We start from the raw sequence: 27025 nt of genomic DNA on the forward strand, positions 1-27025 counted from the left end.
TGCTAAATTGATTTGCTGGTGAGTGTTTCCACAGGTGTAATGATACGGGTGCTATTCACACAGAGATCAAACAAAGAAGTAGAAATTACTTGTTCATTTTTTGCTGAGAGTATTTTTTAATGAACAAGTAACTATTTTAAGATTAGAACCAATATAATAGCGAGGAGGCCCTTGTCTTAGACCAGAATAGTTGGCTAATTTTCCTTGGTGGAAAAGATCAAGTACATCTATTTGCTAAAAATATTTGGGGTGCACCCATAAACCCATAAATTTAGTACGTAAAATATACATTAAATTAAGGAGCTCACCTGCGAAATGCAGACCGTAACAAAAAAGAAAGTTTTAGACTATGAATGAGTTAGTCTTCATTACGGAAGTGTAACTTACTACAAGTGGACTCTAAGTCCCATATATTGCATGACGCCAAGAGGCAAGAATATGTACCATATGCTTTGATTTTTAAAAATGTTTCATCCTCCTTGGTCTACTTTAAAAAAAAATCCTGACTAGAAAAATGTATCTTGGCTGAACTGCGACCTCTTTAATAGGCATCAAAATCAAGGGTGGAAACAGGGCTGGTCGACTTGTTTGAGGCTTATAGCTCTTTTGCCCATGCAATTCAAACCTGGCACACAGACTTATTTCGGTGTGGCTTGGTCCTTACCCCTTTCTCAATTGAATTGGTCTGGCAGATAGTCCCCTCTGCGGCCGGGATGCTGTTCGTGATACAGCGGTTACTTTTGCTCAAGCACCACAACTCGTTGCAAACTTCCTAGACATAAGCAAAGAAACACAAGTGTTGTAATGAAGGAAGACCTGGTGGATATTTGCAAGACCTGAAAGCGATTGTCTAAGATTCCTTCGTTTTTGACACCAGAGTTAAAAAGGTTGCTTTTGTTGGACAAGAATTCTGCTAATTTTGGGCTTTTCCCAACACACGCCTATGTTCCCTTCTGTCTGTCCGCGGTTCTACTCTGGATTGTAGTACCAGATCTGCTAAAACTGAGAGCAGTTCTCTACAAGATAAACGTAGGCATAAAGCACCATGTTAATTAAATAGTAATATATTGACCAAAAATCTACCTTACGCTCTGAAGTCTAGGCTTATCTATAGTATGGGACTCAAGGTTTAAATTAGGAACTTTTTTGAGAGCTGGTTGTCATTGGAGGATCTTTATCTGTGTGTAGACCTTGACAAACAATATAATGTCTAATGATTAAGTAATGGTTAATATTTACGTATAACAACAACTGGATTATGTAACAACAACATGCCACAACATGCCACAATTCATTAATTTAAGTTTTCTTGTCTCCAAAGAGGTCCCAAATATGACCTACGCTAAGATATATTCGATTTGTTTGCATTGCCAAAAAAAAATCACTCACCATCGTACCTCTTCTACTTACAGTTCATGTACATGAAGGGAATGTACTCCTTGCAGGAGAGAAAATCAAAACATTTTGCACAGAAAAGCCATACAATTTGGGAAAGCTTGCAGAATCCGGTCATCGCCGCAAAGCTGCCTCTTAATATGCCTGCTCAGGCTTCCGTCAGATCGGCTCATTTGCTCTCTTTTTACAAGTATATTATGCAGAAACCGGGTAGGAGAGTGGGTTGTGAGGGTCATCACGATTGGCGACACATGACTCAGTGCATTTAATATTTTCCAGTGACATCTACCTGTGATCTGCAGGCGACTACTTCGAATTCTGGCAAGTTCAATTCAACCTACCATTCCTTTAAGGTTGGCAGACTGAGTACCATACAACTGGCTTTAATTAAGAACTCTTGTTTACAGTACTTAAAAGTGGCAACATGGTGGCACGAAGCACTATAATAAAATACAAGTTATTATTACAGGAAAGGGACTTGGACTAGAAGTCCGAGAGTCACTACAGTTGAATATACTACAGGATACTGGGTCAATAGTCCCTCTCTCATGAGGTTTAGATTGACGGGGGGATTTCTTCGACAGATGGCCCACATGATGAACAGGTGACCCAGAATAACATTCTAGCCCAGTAACAAAATGGTTCCAGACAGTGGTAATCATTCAGTTCTGCCTTTAACCCCTTGGGCGCGGGCGCGATTCTGCGCCTGTGCGGCACATTCCGATCGCGGGTGCGGTCATGACGGCTGGGAGCCGTCATCAGCACACGAGCACTGTGTTGCTCCCGGCCGTCATCAGCATGGAAGGGGTTAAGATGAGAAGATCTTATAAGATATTGTTCTTATCTCTCTCACCAGGAGGAACAGTCAGGGTTTAACACTGAACGGTTATCGAAAATACAGATTCTTGTGAATCTCTTGACTTGCCAGATCCCAAGGGGATATTGAAGGGCTGGGTGGGCTGACTGAAGTTTGTTGGAAATGATGGATTTGTGATTTATTGCATTTCATCTGTTTTTTTTATTTCAGAATCGTTTTATTAACTTCAGATTTTTAACTAATCAACTGTCCCTCCAACTTTTTTAAAACACATTTTTCTGTCGTAGGACATCCTCAGTTTTGATAAGTGCCTATTTGTTTTAAGAGGATGCGCCATTAGTGGAGAGTATGAAGTACAGTCTGTAGATCCATTATAGCTGCCAAGGGTAAGCTTAAAATGGTGCTTTTTTCCCCGAACAATATGTTTGCAGGACTGGTAATTCTGCTATGCCACACACTAGACTCCCAGACTGGTGCTCATCCGACTTTACCTTCTCGCAAACCTACATACCTTGTGATTCTGCCCGCTGTACATAAACTACACAGTCCTGTCTCAACCAAAGAGAGACATATACCTTTCGACTGGTCCTTATTCTTCAAATACTACCACTATTAAAAATGCAAGCCCAACTGTAACTATAACAATGACTTTCCTATGACTTTAGACTGTCTATGAATCATCATTAGGACTCTTACATCTCAAATTGCTACAGGTACCACTACCGTTACTCTGCTACTGTTAATACCTTTGCCTGGAAATACGACAGATATCCAAGCAACCTATGATTTTTATATCTGTAAATATGTAACCCTCAAAGATGCCACAGGACGGACAGCTCTGGTCTGATTTACTCCACTGGTCTACACCAGAAAGGCGATCTACACATAAGTAAACAACTTGTGATCCAGTATTGGTATCTTTCATAGATTCTCATGCCTGAATCATTTCCCATCGCCGAGTGGGACGGGTATGCCTAGACGTGGGTGCCGTGCTCTCCATGCAACTGGAGTCAAGCCATCCTGGCTGATGAGGGCTGAAAGCCCAAAACTGGTCCTAGGATGCTTGTTTCCAGTCCAGGGAGGACTTGGCCTGGCAGTTCGGGCTGGACTGTTCCAATTGGGTGCAGGGTCAAGACTGATTTGCATATGGCTGGGTCCAAACTGGAAAGGCATGGTGAGCAAAACAACAATGGATTTAGGCCCAGATCTCTGTACTGGGGTGAATGTATGACATTGTTCTGCATTCTGTCCATCAATTGTTCTTTTTGCATGAATCTATGAAAGATACCAATACTGGATAACCGTAGTTACAGATAAGTAACATATTTTCTTTCTCTAGATAGCCCGGGATAGGTGGGAAATCGGCAAAGACACATAACCATGAGGGCGCCCCAGTGTTATCACTAACCCCACCCGAATGTCTCAGTGCTCAAACAAAGCAGGAAGGCTCTCTACCCCGTATTTACACTGGCGAGATTTAACTCCGTACTGGAAGCGGCACTGCTCGTCTGCATCATATGCCTGTCCCGGAGCCACTGTTGGGTAGGTGAAGTCCATCTTCGGGGGTGCGTTGTTGAGGCACATTCCAAGACCTGAGCTGGACATGGAAGAGAACAAAAAGGTAAATATATTGTGGTAATTGCTAAAATGAAATGCAGTTGTCGCTGATGGAGGCGTGAAGGAGAAGAATTGATATGGTGGATGGACAGTGGATTCAAACAGTGGGGTCAATTTGGGTAGCTGTAGAGATGAGAGGTAAGGTGGGAAAATAGTGAACTAGTAGAGTGAACATCTGACTACCAGAGGAAGTAGAAAAATAAGTTGGTGATTGGTAGGTTTGTACATTGACGAAACAAATCATTGGCTTGTCGAATCATTGTAAATCCCAGGACAAAACAATACAAAAACATCGGCTTTTCCAATAAATGTGATTCTCTTAAGAGACAATGAATAGCCAGTTGGATTGTCTGTCATATTAGAGAAATTTGCAAAGCTGCCACATGGAGGTTTGAGTACGCCATCTGCAATTACTACTACCTTCAATCTTATTCTGAAGCTGATACCTTATTTATAACTGATGTAACTTTGTAACATTGTAGAACCTCATGTAAAGCGCTCTGATACCTCTGGGTTAGCCAGCGCTATATAAAACTCATCAAATAAATAAAATAAATAAAATTCACCTGCAGTCTCTCTAGAGCAGCCTATGTTCCTAGATGTCGATGCATTTGATATTGTGTTACCTTGAGCAATATACCATAGCAGCCATGGGTAGCAACTTTGCAGCTCCAGTAACATCACTAAGCTCTTGGATAGACATCAATGGAGGACTAAACAATATTGCTATGATTATTTCTAAACTCCTTGGCATGGGATGAGGAATATTCAAATGTAGGAGGATCTATAAGCAGATGTAAGTACGTTAACAATTGTTAAAGAAGAGTAAGCTTCTCATGGGGGGGACATACTTCAAGGGAAACTCTACACTCATGTTTAAGTAAAGAACAGTCTGAAGCATATTAAATTGGATAGTGCCACTGCCAGAAATATTCAGATCAACCATGCATTTGAAATGTTGAATGTAGAGAGCCTTCTAGTAATTCTTCCACTTTGGAGCTATCTATAGCCCAGGCTTAAGTACAGTTACTCTCTACTACTCTGAAAGCGCTAAGGGCCTCAACCAGAATGACACAGAGTAGCATTCTGTAATCCTGCCCCCCCCCTACACCCCTCCCCTGCCCCCCGGAGGGCTCACTGGTAACTCCGCAGGGTCAAAGTTACCCGTTCTGATGTCTGGGACCATGAGAGTCCCCTAAGAAATTAAGAATTACCGGGGGAGATGGTGATTCTGCCTAGGTTATTCCTCATTTTTCATCATTATTTCACCCAGAGACTCTCCAGATAAAATACAACAGATCCGTGAGTGAATGTAACATTATACTTCGAATGGAGCTGATAACTCAAGTCGTCACCCATTGCAATTTAAATGACACTCTTAATGCGCCCCTAAAGGGTCTGTGCATTAAGCTATTCAACCACTTCAGAGCTGACAACTGTTTTGTGACTATTAGGAGCATTAATGTTTGAGAAGGCAGTTGCACTAATCACACTGGTGCAGCTTTTCCACTGCTGCCGATTCCTGCATTAGGGATAATGCATTATTTTTTTTATGGGACACACTACCAGAGTTTTGATGTTAATAGCACAAGTGCTATTCCCCAATTTGATAGTAGTCTTTTTATTGTCATCATTAGAATGAAAGGCAGAGGTCGCCGTGCTGGGATTCGGACTTGTGACCTACGGTCAGGCAGCTTTCAAAAGGGACCACTTAATTCAACGAGGCATCTTGTCAGCTCTGTGTCAACCTGCGAATAGGCAGAATTGGTAGTGGTGGGAGTGTTTGTCACAGCTTAGGGGTTGCTCAAGGGCATTCCTGAACTTCTACTGCCACTTACACAGTGTTTCTATTGACTCCAGTGGCCAAGTTGTTATTAGGTGAGGCAGAAGCTCGAGGCCAATTTGGAGGATAGTTTTCCCTGGTGTGACAGTGTGTTTAGGGCAGAGGTGTGTTGTGCTGCTTAAATCATACTTTGGGTCTGTTGGGACATCCTAGGCCACCCCAAGTTGGCTTTCCTGTATTACCCAATTACAATCCTTGCTCTACTTCTGGTCCTCACAGCAGCTGTCCAATGACAAAGACGCCAGTCACCCACTGCCGACCAGACTAGAGGTGGAACAACCCCAGCTTCCCCAATCCATAGGGTATGTTTACACCCTATGTCACGCATTCTGTCATTAGCCTTGTCTGGGAGGTGATGATTGGCGAGTTCCAGAATCCATCTTTTTACCACGTATCGACGTGTTACAGATTTATCCAAAGAACACAACTTCCTAAACTGGAATATCTACGCTGGACTGCAAAGAAACAATGGTGTCACCGCTGGGTAGAGAAAGCAATAGCTGTGGTGTCTCTAGTATCAGGACAGATCTAAGGTACCGGTCCCTGAAAGCTCCCCAGAGTCACTGCACATGGAACAAACTCAATGTGTAAAAGTTTAGGATGAGGTATGTCTATTGCCCTCCCAAGAAGATCATCTACTCTGCGTGGCTAAAAAAGTGACCCGAATATACTAAGCAATCACTACGAATCAAAGAGCTCTATTCATGCGAATCTCTAGAGTATACTTGGAGAAGTCAAAAACAGTCAATTAACATAACCAGAGCCACGCTCAACTTACCAATGACATAGAGGAACCAGTTTTTAGTAACCGTGGGCGAGCTTGACTCCTCATGCTAAGCCAGCCGCCGTTATAAAGGTCATTGGGAGCATTAGGCCCTTTGGTTACCTTGCTCTTTGGTCCCACTGGTACTGACTTTGCTAACCATGGTCCAAAGGGTCATCAAGGTAGCACCAAAAACAGAAAGTAACCAGGCTTTGAGTCCTGTATACTTTCTGTATTCAAGGTTTGCCATTCTCTTATCCCATCGGCAGTAAACAGGAAACTGTGGCTGGGCTAGGTGTCAAGCCTCTGCTGTCGCTGGCGGTCAAAGTGTGTGTAATATCCCTTGCACTACCATTACACTACAACTATGCCACCTCCACTTTGCTCATGGTAGATGCAACTACTGAAACCCTCTCCACAAGTCTGCTATGAGTATGCCAGCGTAGAGATGTTGTTTATAAACAGAGCTTAATTTGTAAAAAAAGGTAAGTGCCAGTGCCCTTCTCAAGAGGTCACTGCAGTCTGAACCACCCATTGCCCCCACTAGCGCTGCCAATGACAGTACCAACACAACTACTAACGACCACACTCCAACAAGTCTGACCATTCAGACAATTCCAGGCCACCCAAAGGTATAAGAATGGCCTGGGTGGCAGCTATTATTCATTTTAATGTAAATTAAAAGATTAAACAGCTGTTGTTGTGCTTGTCTTAAAATTAGACAAACAGCGCCACCACGTGGCAGATTGTCATAAGAGCTGGTGTTGAGAACTAAGCGCCAGTGCCGAGAGCACTGGGAACCACCGGCTCAAATTAGGCACGGTTTATACTGTTGCACAGAACGAACTATCAGAAAGATGTTTCCTTGTAACATTTGATTACAGATATTTATAAGGGCACCTACTACAATGATATTGTCTCTAAATCATTTCCCAGTTTGTGTTTTCGAAGATTCGAATGTTAGGAAATCTGTTTCAATTTCTACAATGGCTCGCGCCCAAAAGGACTCAAATTACTCCTCTGATGACAAGAGCCAGCTCAGAAATGATTGTTTTTTTTGCATTTGTTTTGTGGCTTATTCCACATGATTTTTAGATTACGCGGAACAGTACAATGATTTGCAAACAAGCTAGTGCTGTATTCCAATTAAATATTATTTACATTTTTGTTGGTTGTTTGGTATACATCATTTAGTTTCATGCAGTTTGTGCTGTACTACATTGGCCTTAATGTTCATCCTCTTCAAAGAGGAAAGTGTTTAACCTCAGCCTGGGCTACAACACAAAGGCGATCTGCCGGAGACAGCTCTATGGAAGAATGTGTCCAAGCTGAGGAGATCACATCTCTCTGGTTGGTGGTGGAATGACAACGGCTCGGACACTCGCCAAGTGCTCGGCTTAGTAACTAGAGTTTCCAGGGAGTCTGCTCAAATAGCAAAACATATCCAAGTTCCTATCAGCCTAAGGCTTGAATTCCCCTTCTAAGGTACTCTGAGGACATGGTACTTTTGAACTTTGGAACTGCTAAACCACAAGGGTTTCTGATTTAATTTAGCAGAACTGGCTGAACTAGCTTAGTGGCTTATTAGTTCTGCGGGTATATTGGTAAATGCTTGTTTATTCATGTCCTTATGGTATGTGTCCCACCAACCCTCAGAGGACTTACTGTGACCTTGTCTGCCTGCCATTACAAACAGCTGTGCAATTCAAATTGGAGAAATTGCAGAGTGAAATTGCGTTTTAAGCAACATCCAAATCCAATCCACAGGTGAACAAGTGAAACCAGCCGATGTCAGGTGTTTCGTGTATTTAGTGTGCTTTTCTCTGGGCAAAAAACCTAGTCCAGGGTGAACAAGCCGAACAGCATCCATGGCAAGATAAGACCAAACCACCCAGGAGCTGTACAGTTTATGGGCAGTTCATTTGTCGCCTCCTGCCTTGTTTTTCATCTGTGACAGAAGAAAGTAGGCAGAAACATACCAGCAACATTTTGCTGATTAATGCCACGAAACGCTTCCGCGTACCAGAGAACTTCGTCCAACACTATTCAGGTAGACCAGCAGACTGAGCATTGTTTATTTTGCTCACTACTCAATCAGTTTTGATGCAAAGTCAGACTTACCAACACTAGACCAGGGTCCAAGCCTGACCTTCCTCCATGAATTGAATTCTTCAAACTTTACAGGGAACCCAGCAACCTCTATAAACACTAGGCATGCTAACATCTTAAAAAGGTGAGAACATAATGTTTATCTTTTAATAGTCTGTCCTTTCTTATCGTGTTCACAACTGATGTTTACTCAATTATTTGTAATTAAATCCCAGAATTAGTGTATTTTCGAATATTTAACGAGGACTCTGAATTTTTTTATACGGTGTAGAACAAACAGCACTTTGTTCAATATCAATACCGAATTTGTAAGTACAGATTCATAATTAGTCATACCAATCACTATAGATAAAACACAAATAGAAGTTCAAAAAGAGGAAGGACATCACAAAGTTAGCTCAACTTCTACTTCCAGTATAAGCAATAGTTTGTGATCAGTCTTTCTCATTTCGTCGTTAGGAGTAGAGATTTGTGTAACAAATGAACCATACAAAATTGATCATCGTACGTACTCCAGGAAGCTGGTGATGTAATCCCGGCTGCAGGTGGACCAGACGAATGGGTTTGTTTTCATGGTGATGTGTGCCGCCATGAGCTTGGCCGTCTCTTGCCCTCGGGAGCCGCAGTTGTTTCCAACGCCATCATGGTTCATGCCGAAGCTGAAATAGATCAGAGTGCGTAAAGATGCCGTCTGCTTATGCTGGTCTCCACGGCCATTGCAACTGAGTAGGCGGTGTAGGCTAGCCCTCCGAGTGTGCTGGGCACACTAGCAGTAAAATGTTATTAATAAGGCTGAGAACAGGAAGGGCTAGCTTCATAAGTCCGCTAGATTGAATAGGCCAAGGACATCCAACGGTGATCGCGGAGTGCCAGACCCATGCCAGCACTCCGGAATTACCAGGATGTTAGGATAACTAACGACTATATGGATGATTTCGATCATTCTGTATTTTGTGTAAATATCTTGAAAGTCTGTCATGAATCTGGGGTTTATGGACCAAACATGCACAGTCCAAATCTCATGTCAACGGCACGTGCACTGCTGCATTCTGATTCTCAGTTTGGAGCAAGATCTATACCTTGGGACCTGAAATGGGAAATGTTGGCTCATCCTGTATATGTGAGCCCCATTTTAGCCAAATATCACAAGTCTCTGGTAGGCTGTGGGTGATGTAGCCCAGGTTCTGGCACCTAAACCAATACTGTAATACAAACAAATCCCTCTATGCTGAGCTGCTCCCATTAGCCATCAAAATGTCACAATACAGAAACACTGGTGTTTTTCTTAGTAACTTTTCAGCACAGTTCCTTGGGTTAGGCACACTTTCTCACCAACAACTCCCACTTGTTTTTGTTTTATATTATTTTCTTGAAAAAGAAGTGTCATTTTTGATTCAGCCCTGAACCTCTGGGCTGCTCTTTAAAGTAAAGTCAAGCAAAAACTGCCCAGGACCTTAGGCCTTAACAGAGATCCCAAGGCCAAGAGCTAACAGGAATGAAATTTGCAGTTTATTTTTATAGACCCTGTTAAAGTCAATGGACCACAGGGAATGCCCAAAAGGAAGATCATGCTCCAAAGAATGAGCATCACACTCAGTGGGGGAGACTGGAGTCCAAGGAGTGTGATTCACACAAATTAAGTGAGACTGTGCATGACTCACTTCAAATGAGTGGGCCCAAGACCAGGACTCGCCTCCAATGTGTGAAACTGCGATTCAAGAAGTAATATTGCAAATCAATGAGCTTAGCTGTGTCCAGACCAGAAGTGACACCCCTTCCCTGTGAGAGAGAAAAATGTGCACCACAGTTTGGTGCTTGCACTAACCAGCCCTTGCCTTCTGATACAGATTTTAACCAAGTATGTAAGGGGTTTCCAATAAGTGAAAGTCACAGCCAGCAAAGGAGACAGTGCTCAAGGGTATGCGACTAGCAGACAGTGAAAGACACAGTGAAACATGCAGCTAGGCATGAGACACAAACCCCTACGAATAGGACTGTTCACCTAAGTGTGAGAGTCACACAAAATGAGTGAGGATTTGCTCCAAGAAGTGCAGTTTACAATGAGTGGAACTAGGATGCATGAAGTGGGAATCACACCCAATGAGTTAGACTGTGTAATAACATCAGAAATTCACACAATCAGCGAAGGGGTATTTATTCCACTGCCTGTCTGCTTCCCCTAACCCATGACATTTGTGTTGTCAATTTTGAGGCATGCAACCGCTCACAGAAGACAAACCACCAAGTTCCTCAAACCTCTAATTGCCACACAATTCAGGTGATTCCAGTTTAACCCAATGCGTTTTACCAGGGGCCGAGATGCACGTCAGAGCTGTTGGACACAGCGTAACTCCTTTAAGTCTAAAGATTATTTAAGCCCAGCTTGCAGATCAAGTTTAAATAGTGTAAGTAGGATGAACACTGGCTTCCACCCAAGAACTCCAACTCTATAATCTGTGGTTTAAACTATTAAATTATAAACGTCTGCCCGTAAACTATAGAAGTTTACCAACCATGTGCCACCTCGACAGATGACAAGTGTCCTGGTGTCCTTTGGAATACTTGGCCTATTCTGGCTTTGGAGTCAATAGCATGTTGCATTATGGGGCTGATGTGTTCTGTTATCATTGTAAGCATGGAGTCAAACTTCCAGCACGCGGAGTGCTGTTGGCTAGAAACCCAGGACTGGCTGAAGGTTTCTCAATGACACAGGCTCACGTGCCAGCTGTGCCCCTACCCACATACTGCAGCGAGAAACGAAGAGTCACTTACGTGTGTCCAATCTCGTGAGCGATGGTGAAGGCGGTGGCGAGGCCAATGTCCTCGTTGATGCTACAGCTCCTCTCCCTCTCGCACATCCCTCCCAAAGGCGCCAGACCTGAGGAGGGAAACGTACAATTGGAACCGGGGTTAGTGAGGAAAGGACCCACACTGGGCTTAATTTGTGCCGGTGGTTGTAGGTGGTGGTCACCAGCATTCATTTTTGGCGACTGGGACTTATTTTCCTCATCAGATTTAGACCCAATAGGTAGGAAGGCACGGAAGGGGGAAGGGGGAAGGGGGAAGTGGGGAAGGAAGATATGAAAACATTCACAAGGAGAGGAAGGCAAACAGACGAAGAAGAACATACAGGATGGAGATATAGATCTCTGCAGGTTTATGGAGGTGGAAGAAAGAGGTATGAGGTGGATTCAGAACTGGGTAGGCTCGGTATTTAGCAAACAAAGATCGGCCACAGGCTCCTACGACAAACACTGGGCCGCTTAATATATATTTGGAAATAGTTTTTCATGGCTGTTGCTTTTCCATTTTACCATCCATGTGACGTTGGGCGAAGCCCTTCTCTGCTCCCTACATTGCCATACGTCCCGAGTGGTATTGTGAGGCAGTCTGGGGAGGGGTCAGGGGGGCACCTTTGGCTAGTCCGAGCCCACGGGCCACCAGCACACACATTCTGTGACATGTAGTTCCTTCCCCCTTCGTCATTATTGGCACACATACAATCATGCAAAGTTGGGCGTCGCTAGAAGGTCAACATTGATAGACTGTCCCTCATAGGTTACCGTTTCTATTTCTAGCGCTCAAAAGTGGCATCAGCAACTACTAGCACTAAATAAAGAATCGAATAAATAAATCAGCAAATAGATTATTTCCCGTAATCAGCTTTTCATACGAGGGCTGGTAACGCTCTTTAAATGAACGAATGAATGAGTTTTTGTATAACGCAACATTCACTCCAAGGAGCATTTTGGTGCTTAGTGGAAAAAAGGACATCCGGGAGATTTTCACAGAGGAGAGGGTGACTGAGTGAAGCGTTTATAAAAGAGATAGCGCCAGGTGGTCTGGATCCTCCAAACGTGCATAAATAATGGTAACAGTGAAGCTACAAATCCAAAATATATAAATATCATTACAACAGAAATTAACATTGCAAAGTCCTGTAATCTAAAGAAAGAAAACATGTCTCTCTCCCTCTCTATGTCGCTTTGAGGATGGCCTGGGGTCACTCAGCCGCCGTGGCCTTTCCCAGAGCAGTGCAAGGCCTCATGGGCCCTGGCCGTGACAGGGGCTACGTGAGACGTGTCCCTGGAGAGTGAACAGCAAAGATTTAATCAGATAATGAGCGGTTCCTCCACCCTGTCCCAGGGAAGGTCTTATCTGGGCACGCCTGCAGCCCGAGCACGGGACCCGGGGGCAGCCGAGGACAGCCGGGAGGCTGGGCTCCGTGCTGCCGGGAGCCTGGGCTCCGTGCTGCCGGCTGGGCTCCATGCTGCCCGGGGGAGAGAAGGGACTGCGGCTGACTCCCCTGGCTGGCAGGAGCAGGTGACACCGGGGCCAGAGGGAGCCGCGAGCCATGCCCTGTGTTTAGGACGGCCAGAGGGTCAGATTAGGAAGGCGCTGATGGGGTGCAAAGGGGATCAGAGGCAGAGTGGCCTCTAAAGCAGATCAGCCAAGTGGCCTCTTCTCATGAGGGCAGCTTCAGGCAGTCCAACAGCCCCAAGCTAAGTGTGCTGGGTCACGCCCTTGCAGTTCACTTCTAAGCAAGGGCCTACAAGTCCCAGCATGCACGCTGCAGTTTGCTGAAAAACCTGGACTGGCTGGAAGCCACGCTCATGGCTGAACAAGCTGGCATTTAAACCAGAAAAAAACAGCATGTGACTGGCTGTGCACCAAACCTGATAACTAATGGTAATCCATCACATTCATTCTTATGAGATGCACTGGTTTATTTCTAAGTAGGATGGAATCATTTGGTCAGCTGGGAACAAAAAACATCTCTGTTCAGTCTTTGTATCACTTGCACATAAAACTGGACTAAAGTTCGGCTCACTGGCCTTCCCAGGTCCACGCGTGTTTAGCTGCTCCAGTCCAGACTTTATCCTTTTTTTTTACTCTTAGTATTCTGGGCCTTGTAGTCTTACATATCCAAGTATAAAAGCGGAACTATGCGTCCAATAACTAAAAAAGGATACCATGACTGGGCTGGCGTGTTCCACATTGACCAGGGAATCCTGGAGCCTCGAAACTGTGTTGCACCCTCCTCATCTTCTGACCAAAGAATTACATTTGAATAAACCTTGTTTAATATATATATTTTTTATTTTGTTGCATTTTGACCAATCCCTTTGTTACGTAGGGACCAGCAAACTAGTCTTTAAATTGATGGTGATGACAGTCTGAGATGGATGGAGGATTTGAAAATAGCAAGCAAATGCAGTTTACATTTTTTAGTTTCGTGGACCCTTTCATCCACCCTTCGGTGCAGACCAGTCCTACCTAAGGTTCCGCATGGCTTGTTCTTGTAGATGCAAATGTCATATCTGAAAGAAAAAAAAGGAGACGGTCACATTTAAGATGGGTCCTGCACACAGGGCTTCCAGGAGCTGTATTCTTCCCAACATTTTTTATTTTCACTAAACACACACTTTGATATAGCTAAAACCCATCAGTTTAAGGGTCCTCTTTAAAACGGATCTCTTCACAACCAGACAGATTGAATAAAGTGGTCTTCAAAATGTAGGGGGAAGGCAAGAGGTGTGCAGATTCCCCAAAACTTACAACATTGTGGGTGTTCTATTTCTGTGGCATGGCTAACACTTTACATGACCCCTGACCCCACCACCTACGCTAAACTTATGATGAGGGAAAATCCACGATAGTGGCAGATATTTCAGGATCCAAACTGCACATCATAATTTAAAAAATCTTGATTCTGTGATTCGTGATGTGAAATTGCTTATTTTTTGTACCTGTACTTCAGAATTATGGCTGATTAAAAAGTCCTTTAATATCACCATTCAAAAAGGGGAGGACAAGAAAAAGCTTTGCGGCGATGGAGATACACCGTCCCTCAGTAGCTATATATCACAGCATTCCTTGATCCTCTTTACAAGCGGTACTCGGACGTCTATTGCTGAGAATTGATATCCTAGTCAAAGAACTCAGTTTGGGTGGGGATTCTTTCCTAAAAAGGATGAGGGTGCTCACTTTCCAAAGTGACTTGCATCGCCGTCGCCCCACCCCCTCCTCACTGTAGTTCTGAGGTTACACACAGTAGGCCCCTGTGTAGGAGAAGGGGAAACAACTAGAAAGGTTATTAGTCCCTCCCTACCACATGGCTAAAATCAGTGTCCTAGGGAAACTGCAGCTCCTAAGTAACCTGCAACATGTTTCCACCCCATAACTATTGGCCCTTACTGGTCCAGGGCATTCATCAGGACTGGGCTCCTTTCTCCACGGAACTATCCCTAACTCAGGGTAATCAAGTCCTGATTGCCTTGTCATATGATTGAAGGGAAGAGGTCAAAATTGCACGCAACACCCTGCCCGAATGGAGAAGTGTGGCTCACTGGTTAGAGGAGGCAGACCCTGAAGCAGAGGTCAGACCTGGGACCAGGGTTCAATTCCCGACGCGGCAGGGTCTTGAGCCCAAATGTCCACGGACTCGATAATTCTCACTTCGGTGCCTACTCGAATCACGGGTTCACACTCTGCAACTCTGGGCAATAGCTTGCTTAATCTCCACTACGGCCCCTCCGCGGCGGGATGCCTGGCTTTCACCTTGGGGATGCCCAGTAGGGGTTATCTCACAGGGAAAAAAACAGGACGGGTTCCCAAAGCAAGCGCCTTGAGACCTTTCGGTGATAAGGCGCTATATAAGAACCTTTGACATTTGAATAGTGTAGGCCGTAGTGGTCTTCCGACCACTGTCAGGAAACGTTTAGGCCACCTGGTCACAGGTCCGGACCAGTGTACGACTCGTCTCACATACACCTGAGACTTGGTTGTACAATTTACTTACTCAGTTCCAGCCAGATGACCTGATTATTTTTGTTCGTTGTGGTTCTAAATGTCAATAAATAATAAGTCTACATGTCAATGCATATCAAAAGGCTCTACAGCCCTGAATGGGTCAGCGATAGAGGCACTGAGTATAGCGCTTGTCAGATCCACCATGGTTAAATAAGCTAACGTTAGGCAATCTAGTGGATGTGTGCAAGGGACTATTAGACTTCTTCTGTATCTCTGCCTCCTTGCACTGGTTAGAATGTCATTATTCAAATAAAAGTGTGCACATAACTCACAATCAGTTTACTGTTTGTAAGAAGCTGGCTCTGTATATACTATACCAAAGTAAGGTATAGTGTGAACAAAGTCAAGTGGAACCCCAAAGGTAGACAGAGGTAAATTTAGATAGCACCTTACTCTCTATTTGTGGTAGTGTGGGCGAGCAGTAAGGCTTTATCAGAGGGTAGTGTTAAGCATTTATTTATGTTGCACACTCAGACAAGAAATGATGCCACACACTTAGAGACCGAACTGAGACCAATTTGTTTGTCCAGAAATATTATTTAATTGCATGTTATTTTCTAGACCCAAGCCAGGCCTGGTACAGGTAAGTATGATAATACTTTGTAATATTTATGATGTGAAATACAGTTTGAATGCACTTGGTTGGTTTACAGGTAAGTCAACTGTTAAAATTACTTTTCAGATTACTGTGTACATTACTTTTTAAGTTACTTTTTTTCTACTCAGTGTGATATGCCTAGATATCACACTGGGACATTTCCTAGACAAAAGGCAAGTAAATCAGGATTGGTACATTTGCAGTTTCTTTAGGCTTTCATACAAACCAACTCCACACTTAGAAGATTTTTCACAGAAATGCAGCCCTATGGAAGAAAACAGTGTTATCGGTTTATCAGTAAGAGTTGGTATTCTGGGGTTAGAACCATGGTTCCCCCAGGGTCAGGGATGAACTCTCAAAGCACCCTCAGCGGCACTAGGGCGGCCGGATTCAGAGTGCGGAGGCCCAATGTTATCCAATGGGGGCTAGAGGGCCTCTGGTTGGTGGCAGCTTATGAACTAGCCACAGGGTTGTGGGAGCAAAGCTCCAGGTGTTAGGCTCAGGGGGATCCTATTTAGCATACAAGGTGCACGCACAGGGGCAGCAGGGTGCTGTTTTGGCATCAGGTGCCCTGATGGTTTCAAAGGGGATTCTCCAGTTGCAACAAATACTGCAGGCTCTGGGACGAAGATCTTCTGGAGGTGACAGCTGGTTGGAGAGGTCAGTTGGGATGCTGGGACACCATCGGTTGGGCCACCACAGTCCGTGGGACGTTGGTGCAGGATTTCTTTTGGCGTCGGGTTTCTCTTACCTGCTCTGGTCGCGGTCGGGTTGGTCCTCCAGAAAAGGGCTGCGGGTGTCGATTGGAGACTTGAGGCAGGTCAGGGATCACCAGATCCCAGGTCAGGATCACCGGGGAGACCTCCTCGTGGGGTTGGGCCACTCGAACTTGGGCCATGGGCATCGGGTGCAGACTCACATTTTTGCCAGAGTCTGTGGGGGGAAACATCCTTTACAACGCAACTTTTACCACGCAGTGCCTTTACGACGCAACTTTTACAACGCAAACCATTACAACGCATTACGCTGGGGTGCGCTCTAGGATAGGGAATACGTTTAATTTACTATCCAAAACCTTCCCTAGTGTCCACGGGGACTGGAGTTGAAATAGTAAATTAAACTATTCACTATACAGCACCCCAAAGCGCTATGCGTTGTAAAGGTTTGCATTGTAAAAACCGCGTTGTAAAGGCATGCGATGTAAAAGCATGCATTGTAATGTCATACATCCGTCTGTGGGTGAGAAAATCCGGTGCTCACAGGAGATAAAGTCTGGTTTGGGAAGGCAGGGCAGGTACTCCTGGTTCTTGGGGGCTGCTGGGTGAAACCACATACCAGGATTTCACTAAAGAAGATTGAGGTGGGGACAGGCCATTGGGGCTGGGGCCAAGTCAGTTGGGGTCATCCTCTTCTTCTTCAGCACGGCTCTTCGGCCCTTCTTCTTCTTGTTTCTTCTTGTCTGAGGAGGCAAGATTCAGGGTTTCCCCTAAATACTAAATTTAGGGGTGTTACAGGTAGGTACAGGTCGGGACCAATGGGTCCCTTCCTTGGGGTGGGTACACCCCTATTATGCCACCTACCAGTAGGAGGGGGGCATAAGCCTCACTCTGGTTGGCTGGGTCCCCCCTTCTGCAAGATGGCGGGGTCTGAGAGTAGTGCTTCACCTCGCCTCCCCCACCTGAGGGGTGGGGTTGGCAAAGGAAGGCACACTTCACCTCCTAACTTGGTTGTCCATCGATTCTCCCGCCCAAAGTGGGGTTCAGATCCGATGGAGGTCAGTGGCTGGGAGAAGTAAATGGCTGAGGTAGCTAACAAAGGCAGCAAGCCTTTGAAGCTTCTCCTTCGTGGACCCTTCCCATACTGGGGGAGGAGGCTTGGCACCTCGTCTCAGGATGTGCTTTGTTTCAGGACCCCAAAAGTGGCAGGCTCTCGACCCAGGGGTCCAGAAACATGTATGGTGGTGGCAGCTGGTGGCCAGCCACTCAGCCAGGACACTAGAGTTAGGTCGCTTTTCAGGGGGCATCTCTAAGATGCCCTCTGAGCGCATTTTTCATTAAATCCCACATGGGTTTAATGTGCTGAGAAGTTTGATACCAAACTTCCCATTTTTCAGTAAAGCCATCATGGTGCTGTGGAGTTCGTAATGACTCCCAGCACCATATACTCTCAATGGCAGGACTGCACTTACAATGTCTAAGAATTGACTTAGACACTGTAGGGGTATAGGGCTCATGCACCTGTACCCTCACCACTAGTATAGTGCACCCAGCTGGAGGGGTGACTTACCTATGCCAGGGCAGTCGGTTGTAGGAATGGCACACAGGGATGTGTGCCATGTCGACTCTTCACTTTGTTCTGCACCAAAACACGCAGCCTGCAATGGCTGCGTGTGTGTTAGAGTACAAGGCATCTGTGGGTGGCACCATAAGTGCTGCAGTCCTTAGAGGCTTGCCCTGGTCACAGTGCCCTTGGTACCTATGATACCTTTTACAAGGGACTTACATGTGGCCAGAGAGTTGCCAATCGGGTTTTGCAACAGTACAGTTTAGGGAAAGAACATAGGCCCTGAGTATCTGGTTGGCCGGAACCCAGGGCACACTCAGTCAAAATATATCAACATTAGGCAAAAAGTGGGGGGCAGCTATGCAAAAAGGGGCGCTTTCCTATACTGTTCAGCAGCAACAATCTATTTACTACTTATTTTTTTTCCCAAGTGGATCTTTATTGATTCTACATTACATCAATAGAATGATGTCGGTCCGTCCCCCCTTCGTCGCCCAACCGGAATGGTGTTTGACGGCCTGACTGGCATCCAGACGGCATTCATCCTATAGTAAGCTTAAAGGCGCCACCTGTAGAGGTTAAATGTAACCATTAACAGGGCCACAAGGGCCCAACTTGGGATACAGGAACTTTGTGAAGACATACGAGAAGTAGCCCGGCATGTTCCAGATCATTTGGCCGGTTGATCGATGAATCCCATGGTCCCTTCCATCCTGTACAGTGAGTGGTTGGGTCACATGTTGGGGAAGGGTATGTACAGCTATGAGTTATAAACAACGATGTTCCTCCTCGGTCCACCAAGAGCGAGGTGATGGCGAGAAGCCGCCAATCCAGCATCTTGGCCATGATCCCACTCGGACTCACCCCTTCCCAGTCAGTGTAGCACCCATTGTCAAGTACAAATATATAGCCAATGCAACCATGAAAGCAAGCACCCTAATTAAGTTAGGTGCTGTAAATTGAATTCTGGGGTTGAGCCCTTGCAAGAACCTGTTCAAATTAAGGAATATTGCTAGCATATAATGTTGCTTTTTGTTTTTAATTGAGAAACATAAAAAAAAAATAGCTGTCTGCTATTTCCATATCAAGAGGGCGACCTTCGGCCACTCCAGGTTTTTCATTAACCAAGAGAGGACAAGCCTTTTCACATCTCTCATCATAAGTATGTGCATAGACATCCCAGAATGATTACCGCGGTTGGCTGAAAAAAAGGCTGGCAGAACTCACTCTCATTCCATGGGCCCAGTCGACAGCTAAGCAAAAATAAACTGGTTAGTTGAAGTCCCAGTCCATGTTGTGAGTGTAATAAACACTGAGCCTATATGTCACCCTCAGTTCAGGATTGAAAGAACACAGTGTACCATGCACCAAGATGGTCGCTGGCAGCAATAACCACAGGAATGTGCAAGGAGGTCAGAACACTAATGAAGCACCCAGGGGAGGCTTCCTTGGCTGCTCCAGCCCATCTGAAAACACGACAATAGAAAGGGCCTTGCCAAACCACAGGGTGTAGCAAGCACAATGTTCAGCATAGGGACGCCATCCATGCGGTACTGCCATTCTGTAAATAAACCCAGATTAATAAAGTTAGGGTCTTTAAGGTGAGGACTTTTTGAAAAGCTTGGCTGTCTACTACAATTCTTTAGTGACTCCACAGAAATGTCTTACTGAGATAAACTCTAACTGATAACTTCTGTTAGGATCTCATTATTGTACCCCGGTATAGCCAGGTCAACCTCTGAAGCTTTAAGGGTTCGGTAATCTGAATTCTATTAAGTTTGTGAGCCAGAGTCATATCAAAAGGCACAACAGGTGTGTGCACCCGCTTTTTTGCATCATTGGGGTCTTCGGTATCGCTGAAAAGGCTGAAAACGCTTTGGCGACCCCTTCTGTAATACAGATTGCACTGACACTACAAGTACACCCGCACTAGCTCTACCGAGCAGTCTGTCATTTGCATGGGGTTGTGCCCCTACTCAGCTGAGAAAACACTTTGCACCCGATGTATTATGGACACCGCCTCAGAGGCAAAGAGGCTAACAGGAGAGGCTCTGACTATGCCCTACATTGAGACGATGCACCCTCAGTGTCCCCCGTGAGGGTGCCCCTTATAAAGAGAAACACATGGGTTCCTATGGACACCCAGACATCTCCCTACGGACAACTGTGGTTATTTCCTGTTTCCACCGACAGGGTGATCTCTGCTCCCCTTGCAAAAGCAGGCTGGGATCCTGCCTGAACAGTGAAAAGCTTCAAACAGCCAGTCCAACTGCACCAGTGCACTGCCCCCAAAGTCAAGCACGTGTTTGTAGCACTCATTGGGATAGGGAACACAATCGTCAGTCTGCACCTGGCACACACAAGGAGGGTGCACTCCTTTTGTAATATGAGCCCAGTAATCCACAATTGCTGAATTGCCGGGCACAGCACTATATGATAATAATCTCCTAATACCTGCATTTCATGGCATGTAACACACCCTGCCTGCAATGGCCTCAAGTGCTCAAGTACCTTTGTATGCCTATCGCCACCCAAGAGCCACATGGACTGTCCCAAATGCACTAGCATAGCCGCTTTGGGTACATTGCAGTATTGGTAACATAGCAGCATCCCACTGTGCAGGTCCAGTGACACCTTCTCGGGTATAGCCTCAAATGTTCATTGCTGCTTCACAATGTATAGACTCAAGCATGTGGTACGGCTGTGCATTTTTGTAATCACCAGCTTCACTCCTCATCCATGCCCAACAAATATGTTTGGGCACTAGCTTGAGAAGGGCAGGTAGACCGGTACAGTGGAGATGGGTCGCACTAGAGTCCTGTCCCAGCTTCTGGCATTTAGCGGTGATGCAGAGGAGGCCTGCCATGCTCCTCACCGTACCAGGCGATTTAAGTGAAGCACCTTGCACTAATCCAGGCAATCCTTATGGTGATTTCAGTGGCCTTAGACAACCATAGAAAGCCCTCTAAGTGGTAGCTGTGGCGAGCAGCCTTGCGGCTTATCTTGAAGGAGTGTTCAGCAGCTTGTTTTACCAGGTCTAATCATTTAGTCTAGGTTAAACGAAAATGAACCACACAGTGGATATATAAAAATAGGTCTATTTATTACACAACACTCCCTAGCACATTGGTATAGCTCCTACCCGGAGATATAAACACAAATACACATTAATACTTCCATTGCCAAAGGTAAGTAAGCACAAAATACAGTGGTCTACAGGGGGAGACCAAACCATATATTAAGAAAGTGGAGTGTGAACTGCGGGCGAAGTCGAGACTTGGACCAGGAAACTCAGAGGAACAGGAAATTCCTAAGCTAAGTACCAAGGAACCCCACGGAGGCCGTGTGCAGAGTGGAAATACAGCCGCATGTCCAATACAAGTCAACGGGGAAGTCGTGGTTGCAGTTTTGTAGAAGAAGGACCCTTGCAAGTTGACCCTAAAGAAATTCTGTGCAAGCCAGAAAGTTTACCACATCCATGGATACCCCAGGAACCAGGACCCCTCCATCAGGGAAGCCGGATGCACAGGTGCAAAGTGACGTTGGAAACTGCCGTAGACCACAACGGAGGACTTCAGGAAAGATTCCGCAGGAGAAGACAGTGCAACAGTCCGGTGGAATCCAGGGGAGATTCTTGATGTGAATAACCTGTAAGCAGAGTGGACAGTGTGTATGCCACTCAGAGGTGTCCAGGAGGCACGGAAGAGCAATGCCCACGGATGATGGACGGTTCAGAAATGATAACGGGGACCTTGGCGATGCAGCTCTGAGGACCAATTTGCGCTGAGGAAGACCAGAAGCCATGCACAAGCTGTCTCACACTAGAAGTCAAGAACCAAAGGGTCGGTGTCCGGTGGCAGCACCAACAAACCTTAGCAGCTGCAACAGGGATGGAAGGTGAAGAAGGCACATAATTGGGACAAGCAAGGTCCAAGGGACTCACCACAAGCAGGAGAGTCAGAGCATGCCCCAAGCAAGCAGGGGAGCTCACTGAAAGCAGGGGAAAACCCTCAAGAGGACCCACAGGCTGAAGGCACACGAGTTGTAAGATGACCTCAAGTAGCTCACCAAAAAGGAAGGTCCACGGTGCAGAGGATGCTGCGAAGATGCTGTACTTGGCAGGAAGAGATGCTGGAGGCTAGAGCTTCTTATAGCCTGAAGATCTCTGGCGTGCAGTGCCAACAAGACTTGGCAATGGCAAGTCGACGCAGTGCACAAGAGTTTTGTCCCAGTGGTACTGACGAGGGATACTTGTCTCAAAATTATAGAGAGGACAGGTCAGGCCTTGAAGGAGCTGCAGAACCACCACCTGTGTTGCTGAGCATTTCAAAGTCCGTGGGACATCAGGAGCAGCAGACCAAGCATCTTTGTCGCGCTGCCTGCAGATGTAGGGGAGTGACTCCTTCACTCCAAGGGAGATTGCTTCAGGTGTCCTTGATGCCCACAGTTCTGGTGAAGATCCTGGAAGAAGCACAGACACAGACGATGAAGAAGACTTGCAGAACAGTGAGACCAGGAGCAACAGGAGTCTTCCTTGGTGCAGTCTCAGTGCCAGGCGACGTCCAGCGAAGTCCAAATGTCCAGACGGTCAGAGAGTGACATGGTTTCAGGCTTGAGTCTTGTCCCACGATGAATCTGAAGACCCACCCACAGGTAAGCCCTTAAGTACCCTAGGGAAAGGGTTGGAATGACTCAGGGGTCCCTCCCAGAGGATGGGCTGGGCAGAGGGATGATGCTCCCATATCCTTTGTCCAGTGTCGCACCAGAGCGGGAGCAAAGGGCTCCCAGAACTAGTTCCTACTGGAGTAGGCAAGGAGGGCACCAAAGCAGTGTGGTGGAGTTGGCAAGCACCCCCACCCCAGCTCAATACACTAAGTCCTGTCTGGGAGGTGGTCACACCTCCCTGCAACAGGAAACCTATTGATCTGCCTTCTCCTGCTCGAGCTTGGCTCAGCATCAGGAAAGCAGAGTCGTGTCTGTAATCTACAGCAGCACTAGCTTGCTGTCAGACCCTGAAAGGCTGTTACCGGGAGTACAGGAGTGTACCCCAAGAGAGCCCTCCAGTTCGTGGGTTCATACTTCCAACACTGGAATCAGTGTTGGGGGTAGGATTACAACATGTTTGATACCAAACATGACTGGGTTCGGTGCAGCCACTATATAGTTAGACATCTCGTAATAACTGATGTCAACTATATGTATTAAAATGGCTGACCGCACTTACAAAGCCTGGAGAATCGACTCTGGGGTTTGTAGGGGTGTCCTGTTCATGCAGGGGCACCATCACACTTGTAACCAAGCACCCTGTCTTCAGGACTGAAAAGCCTGCCATAGGGTGACTTATAGGTTTTAAGTGTAGAGACTTCACATATATGGAAACTTATATCTGCAGTGAGAAGTGAAAGCACATACTCACACAGGTTGCAATGGCAGGACTGTAGTCACAGTGTGAGTGGTCTCTCATGGGTGGCACAATATATGCTGCAGCCCATGGGAGACTCCTGGTGTACCTATGCCCTGGGTACCTTAGTACCATATACTAGGGACTTACAAGGGTACACCAGTAGCCAATTGTGGATGTGCAGAAGTATTTACCATAGTCAAAGTTAGGGAGGAAGCACAGTAGCTGGGGTCCTGATTAGCAGGGTCCCAGTCAGACTAGTAGAAAAACATACTGACACCAGCAAAAAGTGGGAGTAACCATGCTAGAAGGATCCTACCTTCCTAAAATCTGCTAATGGGTTAGGAAGGACAATGGAGTTCTTCCAAAACAATGTCCCTGAAGCCATATTTGGGAGATGTAATAAACAATGTAGATCAAACACCAGCATGCACCAGCATGTGTGCAAGCTGTTTGTTTACCCCATATAATTAAAACATGGTACTTGTACATTCATCCATTCTGTGGTGCCCTATTAACCCCACCTGGTAATGAGTACTGCTGTGTCGTGGTTGGCAATCCCATTCTCCGGGATGGCGTTTCCATTCCCGTTCCGATTAACAATGGATTTCTGCCACTTGCAGAAGCTGTCCAGAGACTTCCCAGCATGGTGGCTAATCTCCAAAGTGGGCTGAAAAAACAAAGACAGTTATCACAGCACAGCATTTCGGCTCAAGCCCTGAAACCAATATTAAACTAAATATGGCTTTCATCATAGTCTGAGCATGTGGGAATTTGACAAGTCTACTAGTGTTTACATTCTATGTACAACACTCATATTTATCAGCCTAGATTAACATTCTTCATACATTTCATTACCATACAATTGCAAGACTCTTTCAGGAGCTCCATCTTAAAGTGTTATGTAGTAATTACTTCCATGGAGCTAAATACAACAGGCATATGTTTTTTCGGGATACCCAGAAATATACAATTGTATGTTAACCCCTTCCATGCTCATGACGGAACGGTTCCGTCATGAGCGTCGGTTGAGCTGTGCTCATGACGGAACCGTTCCGTCATGACTCCGCCCGCGCAAGGCGGAGTCAGCATGGGCGGGGAATTCGCGCCGCACGGAAGCGGTTAAAATAGTTTTGTAGCATGTCATTCACAGACAATAAGTTCTTACATCATCTGCTCCTACATGTTTTTATTACACAGAAGTGGGCAATGGATACATATAGATATAAAGCTACCCAAGGATTTCCGTCTGGTTCAGATCTGAAGATTTTGACGGTTGCACAATGTTTTTGTGTGTCGAAAGTTGTCTCAATGTTGTAATCAGGTCCTGCACCCAACATGCCACAGGGGGTCATTTCCCACTGCACACTGCAACAGAGCCTGAGTTAGCTGACCATCTCTGCACACCACCCCACTGCAGGTGGGTAACTCCTTCTGCTGGGGTTGGCACCAGGGTGTGAACTGTGGCCATTCCCTGCAAACCAACCCACCATCGTAAGCTAACCCTTTCTATCTGGCCTTCTGCTGTGTGCAGCAGGAGATACCCTGTGTCCAATCCACCGTAGGTCACCAATCCCTGCTGCGGATGTCTTTTGGCCTTGTGTATTGGGGGTTGGCAGTATTTTCCTGGCTGTGACGGGCGGTGAAAACTGACCTCTAACTTTGTACATCTAAATTCAGTGGGTAGAATTAGACCTTACTCCACAGGGCTGTTGGAGGGGTTTAATCCTGGTGGAGGCAGAGTAGTCCCTACTGTGATTAAACCTATGGTTTGCCCACTTTTAAATTTGGCTGGAGGACCTTTATTTTGGCGGTAAGCATACTCTGTCGCCGCTGCAATGAGTATACATATTGCCAAGATATAAATTAGGTCTTAAAAATGACAATTTGATGACAGAGTATACATTTGAGGTGTAAATAGTCTCTCATGCATATCAATGATAGTACTTTCTAGAAGAAGGAATGATGCAACAAACAGCCAAGAGCATGAGACGAGGGAGTAATACTCCTCTGGATGGAGCCAAAGACCATTCTCTCTATATTTCAAAGAATTGGAAACTATACATCCTTCAGGAAGCTGTGCTGTCAAGAGAAACCTAGAAATGCTGCCAAAACCACAGTAAACCCGCTCAAAAAAGAAACAACTGTGACACTCCTAAAGCAACATCTTCAACTAAATCACCCAACTCCCCGATGAAGCCGTAATTGATTATCTTTTCTACTAAGTAAAAACTCTCAAGCTGGAGAGTTGCTCATTCTGCCTCCTGATCTAAGCCTTTATACATCATCCATCACTCAAACCTGCAGAACAACCTCTGGGTTCAAGGGATTTCTGGCTTCATGTCCGGATTATTTACCTTTTCCTATTGAACGTCCCATGGTAACTTAAATTAGTACTCTTACCGCCGGATACATACGGGTGACAAGCAGAGTCATATGTTTTAGTAAATTCTACAATTAGGGAATGATAGAATGTGCCTACTCTGAGGTCTGTGAGGGAGTGTTTTTGCACTCACAGATGTAGCAGTTTTGCCATGGGGGGAGGGGGTTCTTGATATTGGCTCTGACATATAGGGATGCCGTGCCCATTGAAGTCATCTGCCGTTGATGCAGAATCATACTTTTACCTTGGGTGAAATATGTTTATTGGTAGCAGGGCCAGACTGGGAACAGCAACCAGCCAAGGCAGGTTGCTGCTCCTCCGGCCCTGGGAGTGGGGGAGTAGGGGGAAAAGGGGGCGGCGGCTAGCAAAAAGCACCGCTCCTGCTTTTCTTATAGGGGGCCGATTTGCAGCACCGGCCCCCGGTAAGAAAAGCGGCCCCCACTAGCACAAAACCAGCCCCCACCCCTCCGGCCCAGCAGGGGAATGCCCTGTGCCCGCTATGGCCAGTCCGGCCCTGATTGGTAGGACAAGGAACATAAACGTTCACGATGTCTGATTTAAAACAATAAGATATGAAGGCTAAAAAAAAGTTTGCGGAAACTTTTCCTAACAGCTGTGATTAACATGTTTATGCGTGGAATGCCCTGTGCCCGCTATGGCCAGTCCGGCCCTGATTGGTAGGACAAGGAACATAAACGTTCATGATGTCTGATTTAAAACAATAAGATATGAAGGCTAAAAAATGTTTGCGGAAACTTTTCCTAACAGCTGTGATTAACATGTTTATGCGTGGATAAAAAAACAATAGAAAATGATTATGCACACAGGAGTTTTTTGTATGCTTTATTAAATGCCTTTAGACATTGGTAATAGCAGATCTCACGTGTTATTAATTTGTATTGTGGCCACGCCAAACCTGAATGGAAAAGTATTTCATAGTTCAGTTGCTCAGACCATGAATCTTTGTTCATCTAATTGTTTAAAGTTGGTGGAGCGGGTTGGG

General features: G+C 45.7%; 1 protein-coding gene across 1 annotated transcript in view; it reads right to left on the reverse strand.

Moving 5' to 3' along the window:
- The window catches only part of ADAMTS10 (ADAM metallopeptidase with thrombospondin type 1 motif 10), a 283135-nt gene that overhangs the window by 93351 nt on the left and 162759 nt on the right, over nucleotides 1–27025 (reverse strand). Inside the window, exons 7-12 of the mRNA XM_078668321.1 lie at nucleotides 24164–24309; nucleotides 13822–13865; nucleotides 11317–11422; nucleotides 9057–9203; nucleotides 3668–3809; nucleotides 665–772 (exon numbers count right to left, since the gene is read on the reverse strand). Of these exons, the coding sequence (XP_078524447.1) occupies nucleotides 665–772; nucleotides 3668–3809; nucleotides 9057–9203; nucleotides 11317–11422; nucleotides 13822–13865; nucleotides 24164–24309 (693 nt within the window). The remainder of the gene's footprint in view (nucleotides 1–664; nucleotides 773–3667; nucleotides 3810–9056; nucleotides 9204–11316; nucleotides 11423–13821; nucleotides 13866–24163; nucleotides 24310–27025) is intronic.

The sequence above is a fragment of the Lissotriton helveticus genome, chromosome 12 (assembly GCF_964261635.1).
Source record: "Lissotriton helveticus chromosome 12, aLisHel1.1, whole genome shotgun sequence".
Lineage (NCBI taxonomy): Eukaryota > Metazoa > Chordata > Amphibia > Caudata > Salamandridae > Lissotriton > Lissotriton helveticus.